Source organism: Gymnoscopelus microlampas, assembly GCF_963454915.1.
Source record: "Gymnoscopelus microlampas genome assembly, chromosome: 6".
NCBI classification, from domain to species: Eukaryota; Metazoa; Chordata; class Actinopteri; order Myctophiformes; family Myctophidae; genus Gymnoscopelus; species Gymnoscopelus microlampas.
In genome coordinates, this window is record NC_139943.1 from 31,546,382 (window position 1) to 31,567,395 (window position 21,014).

Genomic DNA, 21,014 nt, shown 5'->3' on the forward strand with positions numbered 1-21,014 from the left:
TCGTACCAAGCCCCACCCTGCCGCCTTGCGATTGGCTGAATGCAAAAACAAGAAAACAAGGACTCCGCCCCCAGAGGGGATGGTGGGGGCGTTGTCACACTCTAATACAGCCCAAAACCCTAATTCTTAAACTGGTCTGGTGGCGTGCCTCGCTGAGCATTGGAGTGCTGATCCCAACCTCTCATGATCGAATGTCACTGCTGGCACTCTTTTTCCGACAACCGTGGTCTATTTTTTTTGGCCAATATAGTATAGTTTTGGACCGCGTCGGAGGCGCGCAGTCAGTCTCAAGTGAACTTGAGCCCCGAGAGGCACCACCGAGCAAGCTAAAGCGAGCGAGTTGCCGTACCTAACTTTGCGAAGTTTGCTTGAGCCTACTCAGCGCCGTTCGAGATATGTACCGATAGGCACAAAATCGTAAATCATGTTTTGGGGCGAGCGTTTGCCCCAACTGCCACTGAAAGTTTTCCGGGTCTTGCCCGAAGTGGGTTGCATTTCACTATCACGCGAGTCAGTTGCACAGCTGCAGTGAGTGAGATCCCAGCGTTCCATAGCCCGGGGGACTTAATAAAAAATGACCCATTTTACCACGTATTTAATGTGGCCCGCAGGTCAATATGTGAATGATATATTAATGATTTCCTCTGTTCCAATTCAAACATGTAAGTTTAGATGTTTAGAATGGAAAACATGCAAACTTTGATTGAATTACTACAGTCCATTTATTTTACTAAGTATTACTAAATGCAAGTGAAAATGATACACTGAATAGTAATGGTTAATATCACTTTATTATTACATTTGTGACTATTATGGGCAATTTGAGTGGGGTTTCTAGTATACTATTGGTGAGAGTGCAGGTACGCAAAGTGGCCCTCTGGAGTGAGTTGCGTAATTTAGTGGCCTCATCAGTTCTTCTCCCTCACCCGTGCTATAGAGGGTTTAAGTGGTTAAGCACCCCCCCCCCCCCCCCCCCCCCCCCACGCACGCACGCACGCACGCACACACACACACACACACACACACCCATGTACATGAGAGCACTTTGGTAAAGTGACAGTGACAGCAGCTCGTCACTCTGTGCTTGCGGGAATCATCCCGTCATCTCATCTTTCTCTCTTCTAATCAGAACTCATCTTTCCTTTCGTCATCCATCCATCCATCCATCCATCCACCCGTCCGTCCATCCGTCCGTCCGTCCTTCCATACGTCCTTCCATGCCGCCGCGAACATGGGAGGGTCGGCACCAGGCGAGGCGGCCGCCATGCAAAGAAGAAACGGCAAATATAATAATATCAATCATCAAATCTTCACGACATGTCAAAAATAGTTTTTTTTTTAACAACAGGGTAATCCTAAAAGTTTACCCATGACCAGTTAGTGTTTAAATGAAGCCATGATTTAAGATCAGTGTTAGACTTTGCAAGGGAATTCAGGGATTTCAGATCTGCTCATTCCACTGAGTGGTGGCCGCGTAATGAAATAAATAAATAAAATAGCAGATTCACTAGCCCGTTGTGGGCTTGTAGATCGGCTATTTTTCGCAGACTGACGCCATCGTACGACGGATTATCAAATTTAGGCTTAAGTGGTTAAGAGGAACACCCCTGTCTTCTCCTAACAAGTTCCCCCGCGTCAGCGATTATCCCTGGCATCTTTGGGTTTCTCTCTCTCTCTCTCTCTCTCTCTCTCTCTCTCTCTCTCTCTCTCTCTCTCTCTCTCTCTCCCTCTAAATGTCAGTCACAGGCACCGTGTACCTCCTCAGCAGCAGTGTTCTACTTGTCCCAGCCAGCTGGTTAGAGGAGCTAATAGCGGGGCCCTGACAGCTCTCGCTCAATACAACGGCACAATTACTGCCTGCATGGGCCCACATGAAGCACAGCTATCACGCCGTGCAATCACACACCTCCCCCCTCGAGGCCACCTCCCTCCATCGCTCCATCTTCTCCTCCTCCTCCTCGCCCTGTCCTCTCCACTTTCTCCTCCTCGCTCTTGATCCGTCGTCCTCTCTCTCCCTCTTTAAAGGGACCGTTCACATGGATTTAAGTTGTCAGTTGTGGTCGTGCTCGGGTGGTGCAGTGGTGAAGTAGCTGCCCGCCACCGAGTCCAGGGGGTTTCGAATCCACCGCAGACACAATTGGCCCGTGTTCGGGGGAAGGATATTTGTCGCTGCACGTCATTATGGGAGGACCAGGGTGTTACTCTTAACCACTTAAGCCCAAAGATAGAAAGACAGTTCCAGGGATAATCGCTGACACGGGGGAACTCATTAGGAGAAGACATGGGTGTTACTCTTCACCACTTAACCCATTCAATCTGGATCACGCATCAGTGTCATTTTAGATTTCTTTCGCTATTCAAAAATAGCAGATCTACAAGCTCATGTCCCGCGCTATGAGCTTGTACAGTAGATCTGCTATTTTTGAAAAATCATGAACATTTGTCCAAATCTTTGAATATATATATTTTTTATATATAAGCTATATATATATAAGCTATATATAAGCTATATATATATATATATATATATATATAAGCAGGAAGGGAATGGTTTTGTAGATCTTCTCCTGGATCTGTGTGACTTGAGGATGAAAGTGGTCACTTGTGTGTTAAATAACAGCGCTTTCTGGTGGAAAACCACTGAAAACAAAAAAAGTCGTCTTTGGCAGTGTGGACCTTTGGAGAAAAGAAGTCGTAAAAGTCGTCTTTGGCAGTGAAAGAGTTAATCCCTGAAATACAGATACAGTTCACCCCTGTTATCACATCCATCCGAAATTGATGCCAATCAGACCTTTCCACTTTCCATTATTGCGGGTTCACTTTGTCATGATTTCAGGACAGGAGTTTTTCCAAATGCCATTTTGTTTCGCCACTCTGAGCGCCACAAACCAAATGCCACTGAGCTCCGTTGTACTGGACTGACGGCCTACGGCAGAAACCTCCAAACCTCTGCGAATCACACTGGAACTATAATAACTTAACCCATTAAAACTGGGAATGCATCTGTGTAGCCACTGTAACCATTATTTTATACTTTGGCTATTTTGGAAAAATCATGAAAATGTCAACGTCTTTGAATATACATATTTTTTAAAGCGAACATTTTTAACTCAAATCTTGCTTCTGGGGGGTCCCTGGAACAACATATCCTAAGATGGGGGCCCACGGCCAAAACGTATCATTTTGGGGAACCTTGACTTGAAAAAGTTTGAGAACCACTGATATTATAGCACCATAAGTTTTTTCAAAAAAGGCGCATACCACTTTATGCTGGTAATCCAGCTCGACAGCGTGACGTGAGCTCGACTCCGGATCTCGACGACCTTTGCTGTGTGTCACCCCTCCATCTCTCTCCCCATTTCCTGTCAGCCCTCTATCCTATCAATAAAGGCAAAAAAAAGCCCCAAAAAATATCTTTAAAAAAAGGTTAAAATCTAAAATGACAGATGCTTTCCCGGTCTTAATGGGTTAATTGAACTCTGAAGAGTGTGAAAAAACAATGGACCTGCAAGTTAATGGTTTGCCTCAGGGTTGATGGTAATCCTCAGGGTTAATGAACTCCAAATGGAACCAAATGGAGTCTCTCTACGGTGTAAATGAACCCTCAGGGTTTTACAGCGTGGTTCCCTCCCCTCTCTCTCTCCTCTGACCTTCATGATGTTTACCTCCCCCTTCCTCCAGCTTCTCTCTCTCCCCTCCTCTCTTCTCCATCATCATCATCTCTCTCCCCTCCACTTCTCCTCTCTCACTGCAAAAAAATGTTTTCAAGAAAGTAAAATAATCCTCGATTCCTGCATATTAGTCTTATTTCTGGTCTAAAAAGATAATAATTCTAGTCAAGCATGTTTCACACAAGCAATGTATTCTTATTTTAAGAAAAGAATATCATACATTTTCTTAATAAGACATTAAATCAAATATTGAGAAATATTTAACCAATAACAAGCAACAGTGGTTTCCATCATATCACATATATCTCTCTCCTCTCTTTCTCTCTCCCTGTCTCTATTTCTCTTTCTGTGTGTGTCTCTCTGTGTGTATCTCTTTCCTCTCTCCTCTTTTTCTCTCATCTCCTCTTGCTCTCTTTCTCTCTCATCTGCTGCCACTCAGTTGAGATGAAGGTGTCAGGTCAGCGATAATCAATAAAAGACGGATCTAGGCCGAACTGTGTGTGTGTGTGTGTGTGTGTGTGTGTGTGTGTGTGTGTGTGTGTGTGTGTGTGTGTGTGTGTGTGTGTGTGTGTGTGTGTGTGTGTGTGTGTGTGTGTGTGTGTGTGTGTGTGTGTGTGTGTGTGTGTGTGTGTGTGTGTGTGTGTGTGTGTTATGTGTGTGTGCGCGTGCATGCGTCCATGCATGTGGCACATTGCATATGTGTGCATGTGTCAGAGGGTTGAGAGGTCCATGCAGTCAGTTAGCGCTCAATCAATACAGTAATCACTGGTGGTCCCCATAGAGACCCTCTAAGACCCTGTTAGACCCACGCTCAATTGTTTTCATCTCCCCTCCGATCACTGTCACACGACTGGCACACACAGGGTTAGAAATGAACTTTATTTTTTTCCCTGCGCTATTTTGCATCCCGTGATAGTTTTTCCAGGTTTTTTTTTTTGCATTTCTATGGCCACTGAAATGTTATGATGAAAGAACTTTATTAAACGTCCTTATAACCCATTAAGACCTGTCAAGGACCCCCAAAATTATATGTATGTGGCCACGGACCCCCCCATCTTAAAATATTTAGTTCCAGGGACCCCCAGAAGCAAATATTTGAGTTACAAATGTTTGTTTTAAGAATATATACTGTATATATTCAAAGATTTGCACACATTTCATTTTCATTTCGTGCCGTGCTATGAGCTTGTATATCTACTATTTTTGAATAGCCAAAGTATAAGATAATAGCTAAAGTGGCAGATGCTTTCCCGGTCTTAGTGGGGAAATTCATTTTATGATTACTGTACATTCATATCACTCAGGAGGATCACCCAGTGTGTTGGGGGGTCATAAGGCTTAATGTCAGGCCTTGTTCTCCACCTACTTTAACTCTTGGACAGCTGCTCTCAAACCTTTTCGTGTCAATGACCCCCAGAAGAGGAGATTTTGTGTAAAAAAGAAAAAAGTCAAAAAATAGCCAACGTATGGATAAAGTGGATACAATTATTGTGATACTGTATTATTAACTTTTATTAACTATTACATTTAGCTGGGGACCCCACCAAGGGGTCCCCAGCAAAGTGTCAAAAGTGTCAAAGTGTGGTCCGAAAAGTGTCTCAAAGTGTGGTCTGAAGACCCCCAGGGGGGGTCTCCGGACCACACTTTGAGAGCCACTGCTCTAGGAAACCCTTTTTACTGCTCAGGACGCACCCTAGAAACCAAATGACGCGAGTATAGTGGCTGAGGGCAGGGTGTATTTCCGGTATAGGAGACTCCTTTGAGTCTCCTACGGGATGCATCTTTCCACCGGTAATCAAATGATTGGCTTAGGAATGAATTCAATGCTTCATGGGGTGTGTAATTGATAGAAAATAAGTATTTTTTTTGGGTGTACTACTCCTTTAATGCAATGGAGTTGCATTTTGGTTTATTGAGGGTCGGGAGGGTGAGGGTCGCCTGAGACGAATGACCTCAAAGTGCCGTTTGTTTCTTTTTTTATTATCTCCATTCCACTGCACCTCCATTGAGAGCTGCCTCGGTACAGATGACCCGCCTTCCTTAATTACACTGTTAATGATTCATCCTCGTTAATGATGTGTGCAGTCTCTGGAGCATACCAATGAGCCCGGGGGGTTCTGGGAGGGCCGCGGCCGCTGGGGGGCGTCCAAAGAGGGGCCGTCCAGGTTTGCACGACTCCACTGAAGGCGCTCGGGTGGCGCAGTGGTAAAGTGCCTGTCCACCACCACGAGAGAGAGAGAGAGAGAGAGAGAGAGAGAGAGAGAGAGAGAGAGAGAGAGAGAGGAACTCACAGAAGAAGGAGAGGAACAACAAGGAGACGTGAGAGAGTTCACACGAGGGATTGAGAGCTTTATTTATTGATTGATTTGATCTTTAATTAAAGCTGCACTCTGTAACTTCCATGTCAGACCCAAGATTAACCCGGGTCCCCCACACAAGTGCTGACATCAGTGCTTCCCAAACTTGTTAATTTCAAGGACCCCCATAACTCTGAGAGTGTACAAATTGGTTTGTTTCATTTGGTTAGGAACTGCTTTGTATGGAAGACGGGGGGGTATGGGGAGTATGGGGGGCTTTCAGGTAGGAAGTGGGTGGGAAGATGGGGGTGTAGGTGTATGTAGGGGTTGTAGGGGTTAATGGGCTGCTGTCACGTATAGGAAGGGAATGGGAAGATGTGGGGTGGGGGTGTATGCAGAGGTGTAGGGGGGTATGGGGTGACTTTCAGGGCTGTAGAATCCCCAGAGGCAAAGATTTGAGTTAAAAATGTTCGCATTAAAAAAAATATATTTAAAGATTTGCACAAATGTTCATGATTTTTCAAAAAATAGCAGATCTACAAGCTCATAGCGTGGCACTAGGTGCAGCGCTATGAGCTTGTATATCTGCTATTTTTGAACAGCCAAAAAAAACTTAAAATGACACGTCTGCGTTCTACATAAGTCAGAAATGGTTGCCAGACAATGTAAAATTTGAGCTGGGCCTCTGGGTATCTTGTAGAAACGTGGATTTTCCTATATTCCGATGATGCATGACAGCTTAAATCCATAATGTGAAGGTTGGAGGGGACATTTCCTTCCATATAAGCAATATAAGTCGTCTGGCTAAAAGGGTCGTAAAACCCATTCTCTTTTAGGTATTCGGGGTTATGTGAAGGTCTTGTGGACTCCACAAGACCTTCACATAACCCCACAATGTGGAGCAACCCCAAATATGGCAATAATATAGAATACATTTGCATGGAATAACTCTGTTTCTTAAACTGCAGGTTACTTACGAACCAGCTCTTATTTACCATTACAGCCTGGCACACACACACACACGCACGCACGCACGCACACACAAACACACACACACACACGCAAACATCAGAACCGTCAAAACATTAAAAACAAAAGACAGATTTAAATTTGAATAAATAACTATACTGCCTCCCCCTGGTCAGCCGGGGCGCCTGATGGAGGAGAAGGGAACTGGTTGGAATAACGTGTTCCTTCCACGCGCTATGTCCAACCAGGGAAACTCCCCCCTGTCGGGTGATAAGAAGCGGCCTGCTTGCTCCTCATGCATTGAAGGAGGCATGAGCTTCAGCTTGGGCTCTCCCTAGGCTGGCATAGGGTAGGTAGTGCCCAGGATTACATAGGCAATTGGCACTGGGTGAAAAAATGTGGGTTACAAAATCGTGGGATAAAAATTTAAGTAAAAAAAAAAAAATTTTTTTTTTGAATAAATAAAATAATAAAAAGGGGGAATTGTCTGATTACAGTTAGAAATGTAATGTAAGCAGTGTAGAAGTTAGAAGTGTAAGCAGAAGGTCACCCGTTCAGCCCCTGGGACACCCAGTATACAGTAGGTGTCAAAATGTCACTGACCGACACGTAACCACTAACATGCTATGGATGTGAAGATACGTTTCTTGTGTATGAAAACCTATTATCGTTGTCGGCTGAAAACCGTGTATATACAGTACAAGGTTGTTCTTAGCTTGACTTTTTCTTTTCTTTTCCCGGCAAGCAACACCGTCATACAGTAGGGCTGTAACTATCCAGTATTTTTCAATTGATTTAATAATTGAGAAGCACAGGATATTTATATAGCAGCTGTGACTGTTAAATTATCAATTTACAATCGATTGAATCAATTAATTAGATTAACTGATTAACCGTTACCCCACGCACTAGCTTAGCAGCGAATTGTTGGCATAATGCTGTGTTCACACTGGCATACAAAAGATACAAAGATAGATAGCTACACAGCATATTTATAGCTTTGTATCTTTGTAGCTGAAGTTGAAACCGGCTCAACTTTTTTTGTAGCTTTGTAGCTGCTGTAGCTTTTGTAGCAGCTACAAATGTTGGATGTATCTTCATGCTGCTGGCTTCCATTGAAAGAGAATGGTAGACTGTAGCTTTGTATCTGCCAGTGTGAACGCAGCATAAGAGATGCAGGACAACTGGGTATCTTTACAGATATAATAATGAGTGAACTACAGTGGGAACAATAGCGGTCAAAGTGAACCGGGTTCACAGAGTCGTGTTTAATTGTAGTCACTGAGCAGAGAGGAGCAGAATGGAGCAGTGAGGAGAGAAAAGGCCTGATGAGGCCTGAGAGATGAAAGCACAGTCCTGCACTTCAGTTCAACAAAGGACACGGACACAATGAAGCCAGAACCCAGAGGAATATACCAGCAGCTTTGAGCAAAAAAAAGTCAAACAAAGCCTGGCAATTATAAATCCTATGGGACACTTCTATTGTCTTGGCGTCACATATATGAACTCTGGAATAGTTCAACGAAAGACTTGAGAAATGCCTTGACCACTTATTAATAGTCCTATAGACTTCATTGTATGGTAAATAGCAGAAATATGTAATCTACAAGATCACAACGCATCGCATCATGGCATGTTGTGAGTTTATAGATCTGCTATTTTGAATTTTGGGATTGTGTACGCGTGAGTGCGTGCGTGCGTGCGTGTGAAAATCTTTGAATATTCTTGAAAAGTGGTTCTTTGGTTTGTAGTCATAGGGGAACCTCTTTTGGTACTACTTTATATAGCACCTATCCAAAGGTGCTGTATAGCACTTAAAGACTATACTTCGTTCACCGGAATCCCTCAGGGCTCTATACTAGGCCCCCTCCTCTCTACACGAAATATCTACAAGCTCATGTTGTAATGTGTTTCATAGGAAGCCTATTTTCGGAATATTGTGGTCAAATTTTTCATAATTTTCACCTTAGCTGTAATGTGCAATTTATGCTCAGGAAATAACAGCGTGTCGCGTCCGCGACGCGCTGTGAGTTTGTAGATCTGCTATTTTTGACCCAACGACACCATCCTGGGACAAAGTGTGAATCGGCCTTGAGTGTCGTTCCTGTTCATCAGTCCCGTGCGCTGACAAATGTCGCGTGTCACGCGTTATCTAATAACTTTAATGACATTTAACAACTCTAATGTCTTAATCTGTCACTGACAGCGGATTTTGAACGGTGACAGGCTTTGTCATGGTTAATGGGCTAATGGCAAAGCGATAAGGGAAATGAGCAGTTAATGAGGGCAAGGAGCGAACGCACATTTCCATGTGACTCCATGTATGAATATGAATGTGGAAAAAAGTCATTAGCGGTGACACGCTTTGATGTGTTTATGAGTCTGAAAGTGGCTTCTGAGTGGGGTTCAATCACAAGTTCAACTCATCAAACAAATCAACGCACAACACTTAACCCCTTCAATCCAGGAATGTGTCTGTGTCATTTTAGATTTTAGCTATAACCATTATTGTATACTTTGGCTATTCAAAAAATAGCAGATCTAGAAGCTCATAGGGTTAGGGTAATAGCTATCTGCTATTTTTGAAAAATCTTGAACATTTGTGCAAATCTTTGAATATATATATTTTTAAAGCGAACATTTGTAACTCAAATTTTTATTTCTGGAGGTCCCTGGAACTAAATATATTACAAATGTTCACTTTAAAAAAATATTTATTCAAAGATTTGCTCAAATTTTCATGATTTAAAAAAAAAAATGCAGATCTACAAGCTCATAGCGCGGCACTGAGTGCCACGCTATGAGCTTGTATATCTGCTATTTTTTGAATAGCCAAATACATCTTAAAATGACACGGATGCGTTCCCGGATTGAGTGGGTTAAGTCAATGACATTACAGCGATTAATTACTCTCACGAAGGATTCCAGAGTGATTGGGAGGCAGCGAAAATCAGACACATTTCAGAAACAATACATTTCTATGCGTCCAAAGATCTGTCACCGTAGAGCCTGTCTACTCTGGTTGCACCATGTCTTATCTATAAATATCTATAAAGACCTATGTCTGTCTGTCTAGATGACTGTCCTGGGCATAACTCGGTGCCGTCTGCCCAAACTTGGTGTGTATGACCCAGATGACCTGGGGGTGTACCGTACCGCACTTGTTTTTCATTGACCAACCCTCAACGTCAATATTCCAATTAATTAATTCCAATTAAAACAAATGCCATTTCAGTTGAAATTCATTTGAACGTGATCTCCTTGAAACAGCGCTGACAGCCCTAAATAGTGCACCTTATACTGGTGGAGAATAGAGAATCCACCACAATTGCAGTGCTGGATTATATTCAATTTAATTTAAATAAATGTCTCATGGTCTTAAAAAAAGCGTCACGTGTCAAAATGCTGTCAACGAGGAATACACCCGACGAAGTTCGAGAACCACCGAGCTGTGGTAATATTTGTGTTGAGTTCAATACACTGTTGGGTTTCTCTCTGTCAGGACGGTATTGTGTCACAACTTGTTGTGACCACAGGCGTTCCCACAGGGGAGACAACAGTGTATCAATCTGTGGCCACAGGGGGTGCCTGTCTGTGGCCACAGACCTACAAGCTCACTTGTGAGCTTACTTACGTAGGCCTGCTATTTTCGCCCTGTGACAGAGCATTAAATTAGGTATAACCTAGCATAACCAGCTCATTAGTCCGTACTCTGCAGGTCCCCCGTATGGACTTATCATCATACAGTACCTGTCATGAAGCAAAGGACACTCAGTAGCACCGCTCACAGCAGCCCTGGAGCTCTGCCAGTGTGCATGTCCGCTACGCAGCTCAAGGGCATAGATTTGGGTTGAATATTCTCGCTATCAGGTGGAAACCTCATGTGTCCAAAAACTGTTATGTCCAAAACGTTTGTGTGACGCTGAAGTCCGGAATTCATAATTTACTTGAGTAAAAGTACAAAAGTAGTACCAAAAGGAAAATAACTAAAATGTTTGATAATAGCAGATCTACAAGCTCACAACACGTCGCAGTGCGACGCGTTGTGAGTTTATAGATCGGCTATTTTGAAATAGCCTAGGTATAAAATAGGGCTAAAGTGGTTAATGTAAGTTCTGCAAAGTAACGAGTAACTAAAGTTTTCAAATAATTGTAGTGGAGTAAAAGTACAATATTTGCCTCTGAGATGTAGTGGAGTAGAAGTAAAAGTATAGACAATTGGAAATACTCCGGTAAAGTAAAAGTACCTCAAAATTTTACTTAAGTACAGTACTTGAGTAAATGTACTTTATAGCTGGTTTTGTAGTTCTACAGCAGCTGCTGCTGCTGCGGTATCAGTTGCATCATGTTTTTGTACCAACAACCCCCAAAAAGGCGAGCCTCCATATCTAAAACACTTAAAAACCTGGTGTCCCGATATAGATAACGGATGCAGCGAAGGTGAACTCGCAATGTTCCCTCTGTCGAGGCCATTATTTTTCTATATCAGGACCCTTCCGAGTGCATCGTCTCGCTTATGCCATGGTCACCTACCATAGACAATAAGCCTGTTAATATCTTCCTTCACTTTAATAATCGAGGGAAAACAGCAGAAAGGGCTGTGTCATCCTGGTAACCACTTTTCTGGTCCAGTGATTCTCAACCTGTGGGCTGGGGGCTCACTGGTGGGCCGTCAGGGTATTGCAAGTGGGCCCCTAACTAATTGGCAAAATATGACGATTGTAATGATAATATAATATAAATGAAAAAGAAAATCACTTTTTCTTTAAAATGTTCAAACATTAGTTTTCATTGTTGTACCGATAATTAGGAACTTAATATTAGTACCATTAACCGTTGCCGGAACATAAACCGAACAGTAATATTGTAAATATAGCTGCAAGCAGCGATAATACGGGGCCAGTGAATAGAGAGAGAGAGAGACATGGAAACGGAATAGATTGAAGAGAGAGAGAGAGTGACTGACATGGAAACAATAGATTGATGAGAGAGAGAGATGGAAACATAATGGTTTGATTGGACATCTCAACCTACTGCCATTAACAGGATTCGAACTCTCAACCTTCAGACTAATAGGCTGCAACACTACCTATAGTGCTATAGCTTTGTCCAGGCTGATATTGTCTGTTGAAGATCATAAACTCTTGCCTTCTTTCATGAACCAAGCCCCTGTTTCACTAACACTAAGATCACTCGTTCACAAACCATTTACCAATGAAGAAATTGTACATCTCCTCAGAACCAAAACTAGTGAAAGTAGCCGATCTACAAGCTCACAAACCATGAAAAGTTGTGAGATTGTATATCAGCTATTTTCAGAATGAAGTATGTCATACGTTGAAAAAACGAACTCTCAAATAAGCATTTCAGGTTATCTTTACCATTTGCACATGTATTCATTGATACAGTCATGTTGTTTGCAATTCAACTTAAATTAAGTCTGCATCAAGTGAGGCTTGAACTGGCGACCTTGAGATTGTGAGGCATTCATTTAAGGGAGACGCCATTGGCCCAACAAACAAGTAATTGTGAAAAAGGAGATCACACAGATGATACAGTTTCACGCAAATAGCTGAAAAATCCTGGGTTTAAATGTTTTTCAAACTGCTCAAAATTACGGACAATCTAAGGGCGGAGCTTACTGGTCAAAGCGATAGATGTGTTCCTCATGAGTCAAGGCACAAGTGTAAGCAAGTTTCACGACTTTCGGCCAAACGAGGCATGACTTTTGCCTGTTTAAAATTTGCATTTTCAAAAAATTGCTATAGCGCCCCCCTTTGGCCAATTGGAGTGAGATTGGTTTCAGTGATATTTGGAATGACCCTGTACATTTCTGCAAAGTTTCAAAAAAATGTGAGTCTGCATGAATGTTTTAGGCACAGATGAATAATTTTCATAAAACTGTAATAGTTAAAATCTATCTCCTCCTGGGATTTTTGAGCAATCTGCACGAAACATTTTACACATGAACTTTGGACCACTGCCTACAAAAATTTCCAACGGATTTTCCATAAGTGAAAAAATGCAGAAGTTAGGAGCCAATGACTGTTTTTCATATAATTCAAAATGGTGGGCGATCTAAAGGTCAGAGGTCAAAAGTCAGACCACGAAAGTTGTCGGGCATGAAGAGACGCATGTGTGTATCGAAGTTTCATGGTTGTAGGTCAAACAGGGCATGAGTTGTACCTGTTCAAAGTTGGCACTTTCAATTGAGTGCTATAGCGCCACCCTTTGACGAATGAGTGTGAGAATTATTTCTTGGTAGTTTTTCATGAGCATCTACCATATGGGCGAGTTTCGTAAAAAGCGTATGCACGGTTAAGCCAGAACTGGCAAAAACAAGTATTTTTCAAACTGCTCAAAATTGCGGAAAATCTAAGGGCGGAGCTTAATGGTCAAATCGATACGTGTGTTCCTCATGAGTCAAGGCACATGTGTAAGCAAGTTTCACGACTTTCGGCCAAACGAGGCATGACTTATGCCTGTTTAAAGTCTGCCTTTTCAAAAAATTGCTATAGCGCCCCCTTTTGGCCAATTGGAGTAAGATTGGTTTCAGTGATATTTGGAATGACCCTCTACATTTCTGCAAAGTTTCAAAGAAATGTGAGTCTGCATGTATGTTTTAGGCACAGATGAATAATTTTCATAAAACTGTAATAGTTAAAATCTATCTCCTCCTGGGATTTTTGAGCAATCTGCACGAAACGTTTCACACTTGAACTTTGGACCACTTTCTACAAAAATTTCCAACCGATTTTCCGTAAGTGAAAAAATGCAGAAGTTAGGAGCCAATGACTGTTTTTCATATAATTCAAAATGGTGGGAGATCTAAAGGTCAGAGGTCAAAAGTCAGAGTGTGAAAGTTGTTCAGCATGAGGAGACGCATATGTGTATCCAAGTTTCATGGCTGTAGGTCAAACAGGGCATGAGTTGTACCTGTTCAAAGTTGCCATTTTCAATTGAGTGCTATAGCGCCACCTTTGGACGAAAGATTGTGAGAATTATTTCTTGATTGTTTTTCATGGCCATCTACCATATGGCCGAGTTTCGTAAAAAGCGACTGCACGGTTCAGCCAGAACTGCGAAAAGTGGCAGAAGAAGAAGAAGAAGAAGAAGAAGAAGAAGAAGTGACAGAATAATGCGAATAACAATACGTGTCCAGAGCAGAGCTCTGGCCCCGTAAATATTGTAAAAATAATTCCCAAACTAGAAACACTGCTTAGAAGTGTATTTCCTGGGCGGTGGATGATACCCCCTTCTTCCAACTACACTATTTGGAATCCAGTCGAACGAAGATATGTTTAACTTTTGGGTTGACGGTCAAGGTCACAGTCAAGGTCAAAATTGGAAATGGCGGGCAGATTTCCTTGACAATTGGCCCAAAGAGATGGTTAACTTCTGGGTCAAAACGGTCAAGGTCTCAACCAAGGTCACTTTCAAAATGACATCATTGGTCGTATCTCAGTAACAAAGACATGAGAGATGTTGCTGCAGGCAGGGTTTACGCCTCACTCACTAAATGTTTTCGCATCGGGCACTATATACTTGGCAGAACCCGACCCAATCTACAAACATGAGACACCTAAATGTGATTTAGTGAGGGATTGATTTAGAAGTCAGGTTTATGAGGTTCCTAAATCGCTCTTTTATGCCTGATGATGAGTCTCTCTCTCTCTCTCTCTCTCTCTCTCTCTCTCTCTCTCTCTCTCTCTCTCTCTCTCTCTCTCTCCCTCTCTCTGCCCACATCCCCCTTTCACACACACCCCTCTGTGACCCTCATGTCTGATAGATGACTGATAGCCCCTCTGCTTCCCCAGGGGCTCAGTCAGCTCTGATGCAGTGAATAATCTCACTGGGCATATATAACTATGGGAATTCTCTGCCCCAAGGACATGACAGAGGAGAGGGGAGGAGAGGGGAGGGGAGGAGAGGAGAGGAGAGGAGAGGAGAGGAGAGGAGAGGAGAGGAGAGGAGAGGAGAGGAGAGGAGAGGAGAGGAGAGGAGAGGAGAGGAGAGAAGAGAAGAGAATCTGAATCAACATTGCAGTTACAGAAGAAGAGTTAGAATAGGGAAGAGAGAATAGAGAGGGGAAAGGAGCACACATACTGTAACTGAAGTGATAAATCAGCGAGGGGGCAAGACTGACGGAGCGGTGGAGGAGAAAGGTAAAAGGATGGTGATAGGAGATGAAAGTGGAGGGATGTGTGAAGAAGAGGCTGGCAGGGTGGTGTCCATCATGGCCATGATGAAGCTGACAGGCTGTCACTGCTCGCATATCAGCCTCAACCTCAGCTTTATATGGTCACATCACAGGTTTACAGGGAGAAGAAATGTGTCTGAAATCATTTTTAGTGTTCGAAATAGTACTGCTTAACCCATTTAATCTGGGAACGCATCTCTGTCATTTTAGATTTCTTTGGTTATTCAAAAATAGCGGATATACAAGCTCATAGCCCGGCACCAAGTGCTGCCATGGAACATCCTCAAGGACCCCACTTTGAGAACCAGCCTACAGCAGTAGTTCAAAAACAGCAGATATACAAGCTTGCAGCACGAAGCTACGCACTGTGAGCTTGTATATCTGCTATATATTATATATATATTTGTATATACATATTTTAAGTAGCCAACGTATTAAATATGGATAAAGAGGTTAAAAATTGTTGTTGTGACAGGCTATAAGACTGATGATACATCCCAGGTGCATCCACGTGATGCTACTCATATTTATAGTTATTCTATTTATAGTGGCTCATAGGAATAGACTACGTGACAACCAGGAACAGTCTGGTGACCACCGGAGAGACGGTTGACAGCTGGAATGTAGACGGCACCCGGGAGCAGTATGGGTTGGCGCCCCAGCCTGTGTCTTCCGTGAGGAAGATGTCCAAAAAACCCACGGTGAGGCCTTTAAGGAGGGCCTTTCAGGCAAGCCTCAAGTGGAGCCTGCAGTACCACCACGGCCCAAGAAACCATCCCTCCGGAGTGAAATGTTTGGAGCGGGGGAGTCTGGTGCAACGCTCAGGTCCTGGACCTGGTGAGACGAAGGAGGAGCCCGGACAGGAGGCCATCCACAGAGCCTTGTCCCTCCACATGCCAGAGCCTCCCCCGGTCCCGGCTGAGTAGTTCCGGAGAAGCGGACTGAGGGGCCCTGTCTTTCCCTAAGAGGACTGACCGTGGGTAGCTACTAGGACGTAAGTCGGGGCTTGATCAACCCCGGCTGGGTCACCTGGGCGAGGGTGTATGTTGCGAGACCCGAAACACCTGTCGACCCCAGGCTAACACTGATGATACGTCCCAGGTGCATCCACGTGATGTTTTTTTATTTATGATGAACAAATTTAGCTGTATGAACGCATTTTGCTGGGGACCCCACTTTGAGAACCATTGACCTACTGTACAATGACTAGGGACATGGTACCACAGTGATAGCGTGCTCGTTGTCATGGTTACACATCTCTGGAGGTCGAATGACAAACAGAGAACGTGCTCCTCTAATCGGATGCAATATTAGTGGATTGATCCAGAGGGTTTATGGAGGCTAATATTTGTAGGAATTGTGCATTATTGCCCTCATCATGCCCGACTTAAGAGGCAGCGATCAATGGCAGATAATATGTATTGATTAAGTCACTGTGTGCGCGTGCTGCTATACCTGTGTTGCGTGATGTAATCATTGATTTTAGGTGAAGACATTCATTCTCAGTGGTGTGATTAGCCTTTCGCCCCAAACAGACTGGATTGTCTAGAGCAGTAGTTCTCAACCAGTGGTCTGGGGACCACCAGTGGTCCTTATAAGGATTCCAGGTGGTCCCCAGCTAAATGATGGAGAGTTGGTAACCAAATGGACCCTTATAGATCTTTAACTTTTCAGAGTGTAAAATGAAACCAAATGGACCCTTATGGATCTTTAACTCTTGAGAGCGTAAAATGAAACCAAATGGACCCGTAAGGGTCATTTTACGCTCTCAAGAGTTAAATTATTGTGAAACATCTGCATGACTTAATTTACAAGAAGTCTACACAATTAGAGAATGTAGAAGAATTGTTATTTTGATCAACGTTAGCCTGTTATCTCTCCTTAATAGTACCAACATCAATACAGCATGGAATTGTGGACAAAATCTCATCCAACGACAAAATATTCTGTATAAATAATATTAAGTCTTGGGTCTGAGAGGCTAAATCTCATCCATTTGTTTCGGCATTTGTTTTCGACATTTGTTTCCGTGGAACAAATGCCGAATAAATAATGGACCTTGATATGAAAAAGGTTGAAAACCACTGGTCTACATCCATTCACTGAAACCGCTCAACCTTTGTTTGTGCCTGTGGGGATAGCATATTCATTCAAACCAATTCAGCCCTGCCTAAATCAAACCTCTCCATAAGACCTCTATCTCTGTGTAGAGGATTGGTCTTTCAAGCCTGCTGGTCATAATTTTCAAATGTGTTTTTCTTTTACTTTGTTTTGTTTTGTTTTGTTTTCCTTTTTTGTTGTTGCAAATTGTAATGGTTAAAACTAGTCAAGCATTCTTAACCACATGAACCAGGGGTGTTCAAACTTTCTTCAAAGGGGGCTATATGAAAATACGTTCACAGTTTGAACAAAACAAAAGTCAGCCTTTTTTTGCATGCACAGCATTGCTATTATATTTACAGTCCAATTAATTGTATTTTGTTAAAATAGCAGTGTAGACAAATTAACCAAATACAAATAGCCTTTCTTTTACATCTTGAAAACACAAGGAACAAGCAGTTAGAAAGTCTACTGGGAAATAGCCTATCTGACCCAGTTTAAATTTCAAAACACACATATGCAACACACATTTTGCATAATGTTGTATTTTAATCTGTTGATCTCTGTGTTGTTTTATATGGCTGCTATCTTTGTCAGTAAAAGAGATTTCAGATCTCAATTCATGGTAAAACTTCCTGATAAATTAAATACAAAAACATTAAACCCCATACTGTACTTCATTGACCAGAGTCCACCAGGTTTCTATACTAGGCCCCCTGCGTACGTTCAACTTACTCATACCCACAGGCTTAACCTATAAGGCGCTACACGGGCTGGCTCTACTTTATATCTCAGAGTTACTGCATCCACTGCAACATGTGAGATCTCCCAGGTCCTCTGGCAAGAGGACCTGGGAGATAGGCCTACCTAAGACCAGACTCACAAACAACGGTGACCGGGCCTTTGCAGCGGTGAATGAATGAAATAATTATTTTATTTTCGTGTCTGGCTGCCTTTCACAGCCCATCCCTCACGGGATTGTTCAGGCACAATTTAAAGAACACAGTTTTTAGCAGATCTACAAGCTCATAGCGCTGCACTCGATGCCGGGCTATGAGCTTGTATATCTGCTATTTTTAATAGCCCAAAGAAATAAAAAAAATGACACAGATGAGTTCCCGGTCTTAATGGGTTAACTCAGAGAGTGTACAAATGTAACCAAATGAATTCTTACAGGTTCATTTGGTCACATTCGTATGCTCTCTGAGTTTTATAAACGCTGACAACAACAAATCATTTAAAAAAGTTTCACAAACTGTACATTTAATAACTGTTCTCTTCCCCCCTCTCTCTCTCTCTCTCTCTCTCTCTCTCTCTCTCTCTCTCTCTCTCTCTCTCTCTTTCTCTCTCTCTCTCTCTCTCTCTCTCTCTCTCTCTCTCCCTCCCTCCAGTGTGAAGATGGTACTGCTGTGGACACTGGGTGACGTCTTTAAGACGGCCTACTTTGTGATGAACGACAGCCCCACCCAGTTCTGGGTGTGTGGCTCTGTGCAGATCCTGGTGGACGTGGCCATCCTGCTGCAGGTGCTCCTCTACAGCGAGGACACGCGCATCAAACTGGGCTGAGCCGCCCACCCAACCTCACTGCTGAGCCGCCCACCCAACCTCACTGCCAAACCCTTTGCTGAATGTTGAACAAACCGCCAATTGGACAGGAGGAGATGGTGAAGGTCGGCATCCCAAGACGTGTTTACTTTTTCTTTTCTTTTTTTACTGTTCAGTTGAACGGATTGAAATAGATTCACAAGGCCATTTGTGCTGCATTTGGAATTTCAAAACATTATAAAAAGAGGAGTTTCAAGCAGTTTCTTCCCAGAATCCTCTGCACTGCCATGAGTGGCGGATCACGCACAACTTTTCATTTTATATTTTAATTAGTTAATATTATTTAGTTATAACATAACTTTTCTTTTCTGGCAGGCTTTATTAGCATTTATTTCTATTTAGACAGGAGAGTGAAGAAAGACAGGAAACCAAGAGCAGAGAGACATGCAATGCTGCAAGACTGGAGTTGGATTCAAACTCGAGTCCTCGTGGCTCATGAGCAGCACATGGTCTGTGCGCTAGCTAGCCGAGCCACCAGGGACAGCAAAAACAAATGATTTGGTGTTATGATAATGGTCAGCCATGTTGTAATATCTCAAGACAGATTCTGCTAACAGCAGAATCTGTTAGCACCACCGCCTTAAACATGTAATGCTGCTGTTAGTAGGAATAAGCAACCGGGAGGAAGTGGACTAAGAAAGGAGAGAAGCCATAACGAGTTCCTGTTTTACACGAAAAAGTAGGTGGTGCCCCCAGAAGCAAAAAAACAAATAGGTTCCCAGATTGGCCACAGTGCGACCACAGTGCATTGTCTGGCCGACAGCAACGATATGCTGTGCCTCACACCATAAATCCTACCTTATGCTTTAGTCTAATGAACCTCTTGAAACCATGCAATACATACTTTGTTGACTGGGGTTCCGCCAGGGGTCTGTTGTTGGCCCTCTCCTTTTTTCCCCTTATACAGCTTGCTGAAATTAGTAGATTTTTGCGAAATATTAGCCTATTTTCACCAAAGGGTTTGCCTCTTATGCCATGCCCATAATAGGGACACAAGAGTTTGATTGATTGAAAACTTTATTAACAGTTCATGTTGCCTCACAGCTCCTCTCCACTCGTAATTAACAGACACAACCTTATATCCACTTGTAAGAAATCTAAGAAACATTAGACAATAGTGATTTTCATGAGTAGGGCCTCTCAGCAATGCCCCCGTGCCTTAAAGTTCTCTTCATTTGATTAGATACGACCATGGTGGGACTTTGCTGACATCACGTTTTTTATCATTTTTACTATGATTTTATGCTGCTTGCTTGCTGTCAGTGGGTTATGGGGTAGTAACTGAGAGCGACCGGCCACATCACTCATGCTGGCAGCTCCCCGGCCCGGCGGCAGCTCTTATACGAGCGGTCCTGTAGCCGGACCCCGCCTGAATGATGGCTGAATGAACGCCTCACACTCCACAACCTCTGTAGATTGTTTTCATGATGAAATACAATTTTACGTGTGTGTGTGTGTGTGTGTGTGTGTGTGTGTGTGTGTGTGCGTGTGCGTGCGCGTGCGTGTGTGTGCTTGTGTGACAGTGCATGTACATTGTGTCATCAAGCATGTACACACTTGCAGTGGTGGAAAAAGTACTCACTTTGTTACTGAAGTAAAAGTATCAATACTGCGATGTAGAAATACTCTGTTACAAGTAAAAGTCAGAAATTAAAAATGTACTTGAGTTAAAGTACAAAAGTATTAGCATCAAAATGTACTTTTGGTACAAAATGTACCAAAAGTAGAAAGCACTCATTGTGCAGAATGTCCCATTTCACAAGTTTTCAAATGTAAAATGCACAAAAATCTTTTGAAAATAGCAGATTTACAAGCTCACAATGCGTCGCATCGCGACGCATTGTGAGCTTGTAGATCTGCTATTTTCAAATGGCTGAAATGTATATAGGGCTGAAGTGGTTAATATATGTTTTATAATAATAATCAAAATCTACAAAGTAACTAGTAACTAAAGTGTTCAAATAATTGTAGTGGAGTAAAAGTACAATATTTGCCTCTGAGATGTAGTGGAGTAGAAGAAAACGTTCTGAAAATTGGAAATACTCCAGTAAAGTAAAAATACCTCAAAATTGTATTTAAGTGCAGTACTTGAGTATATGTACTTACTTACTTAACACCACTGCACGCTTGCTAATGTCAGCAGCCATTAATTATGTATGGGCCACTGGCACC

General features: G+C 42.8%; 1 protein-coding gene across 2 annotated transcripts in view; it reads left to right on the top strand.

Annotated features, from left to right (window-relative positions):
* Positions 1-20,619, top strand: part of LOC311047253 (solute carrier family 66 member 2) — a 104,861-nt gene extending 84,242 nt beyond the window's left edge. For both annotated transcript variants that reach the window (XM_084059907.1, XM_084059908.1), the window contains exon 5: positions 18,629-20,619. In XM_084059907.1, the coding sequence (XP_083916033.1) occupies positions 18,629-18,803 (175 nt within the window). In that variant the 3' untranslated portion in view covers positions 18,804-20,619. The remainder of the gene's footprint in view (positions 1-18,628) is intronic.
* The last annotated feature ends 395 nt before the right edge of the window (positions 20,620-21,014 follow it).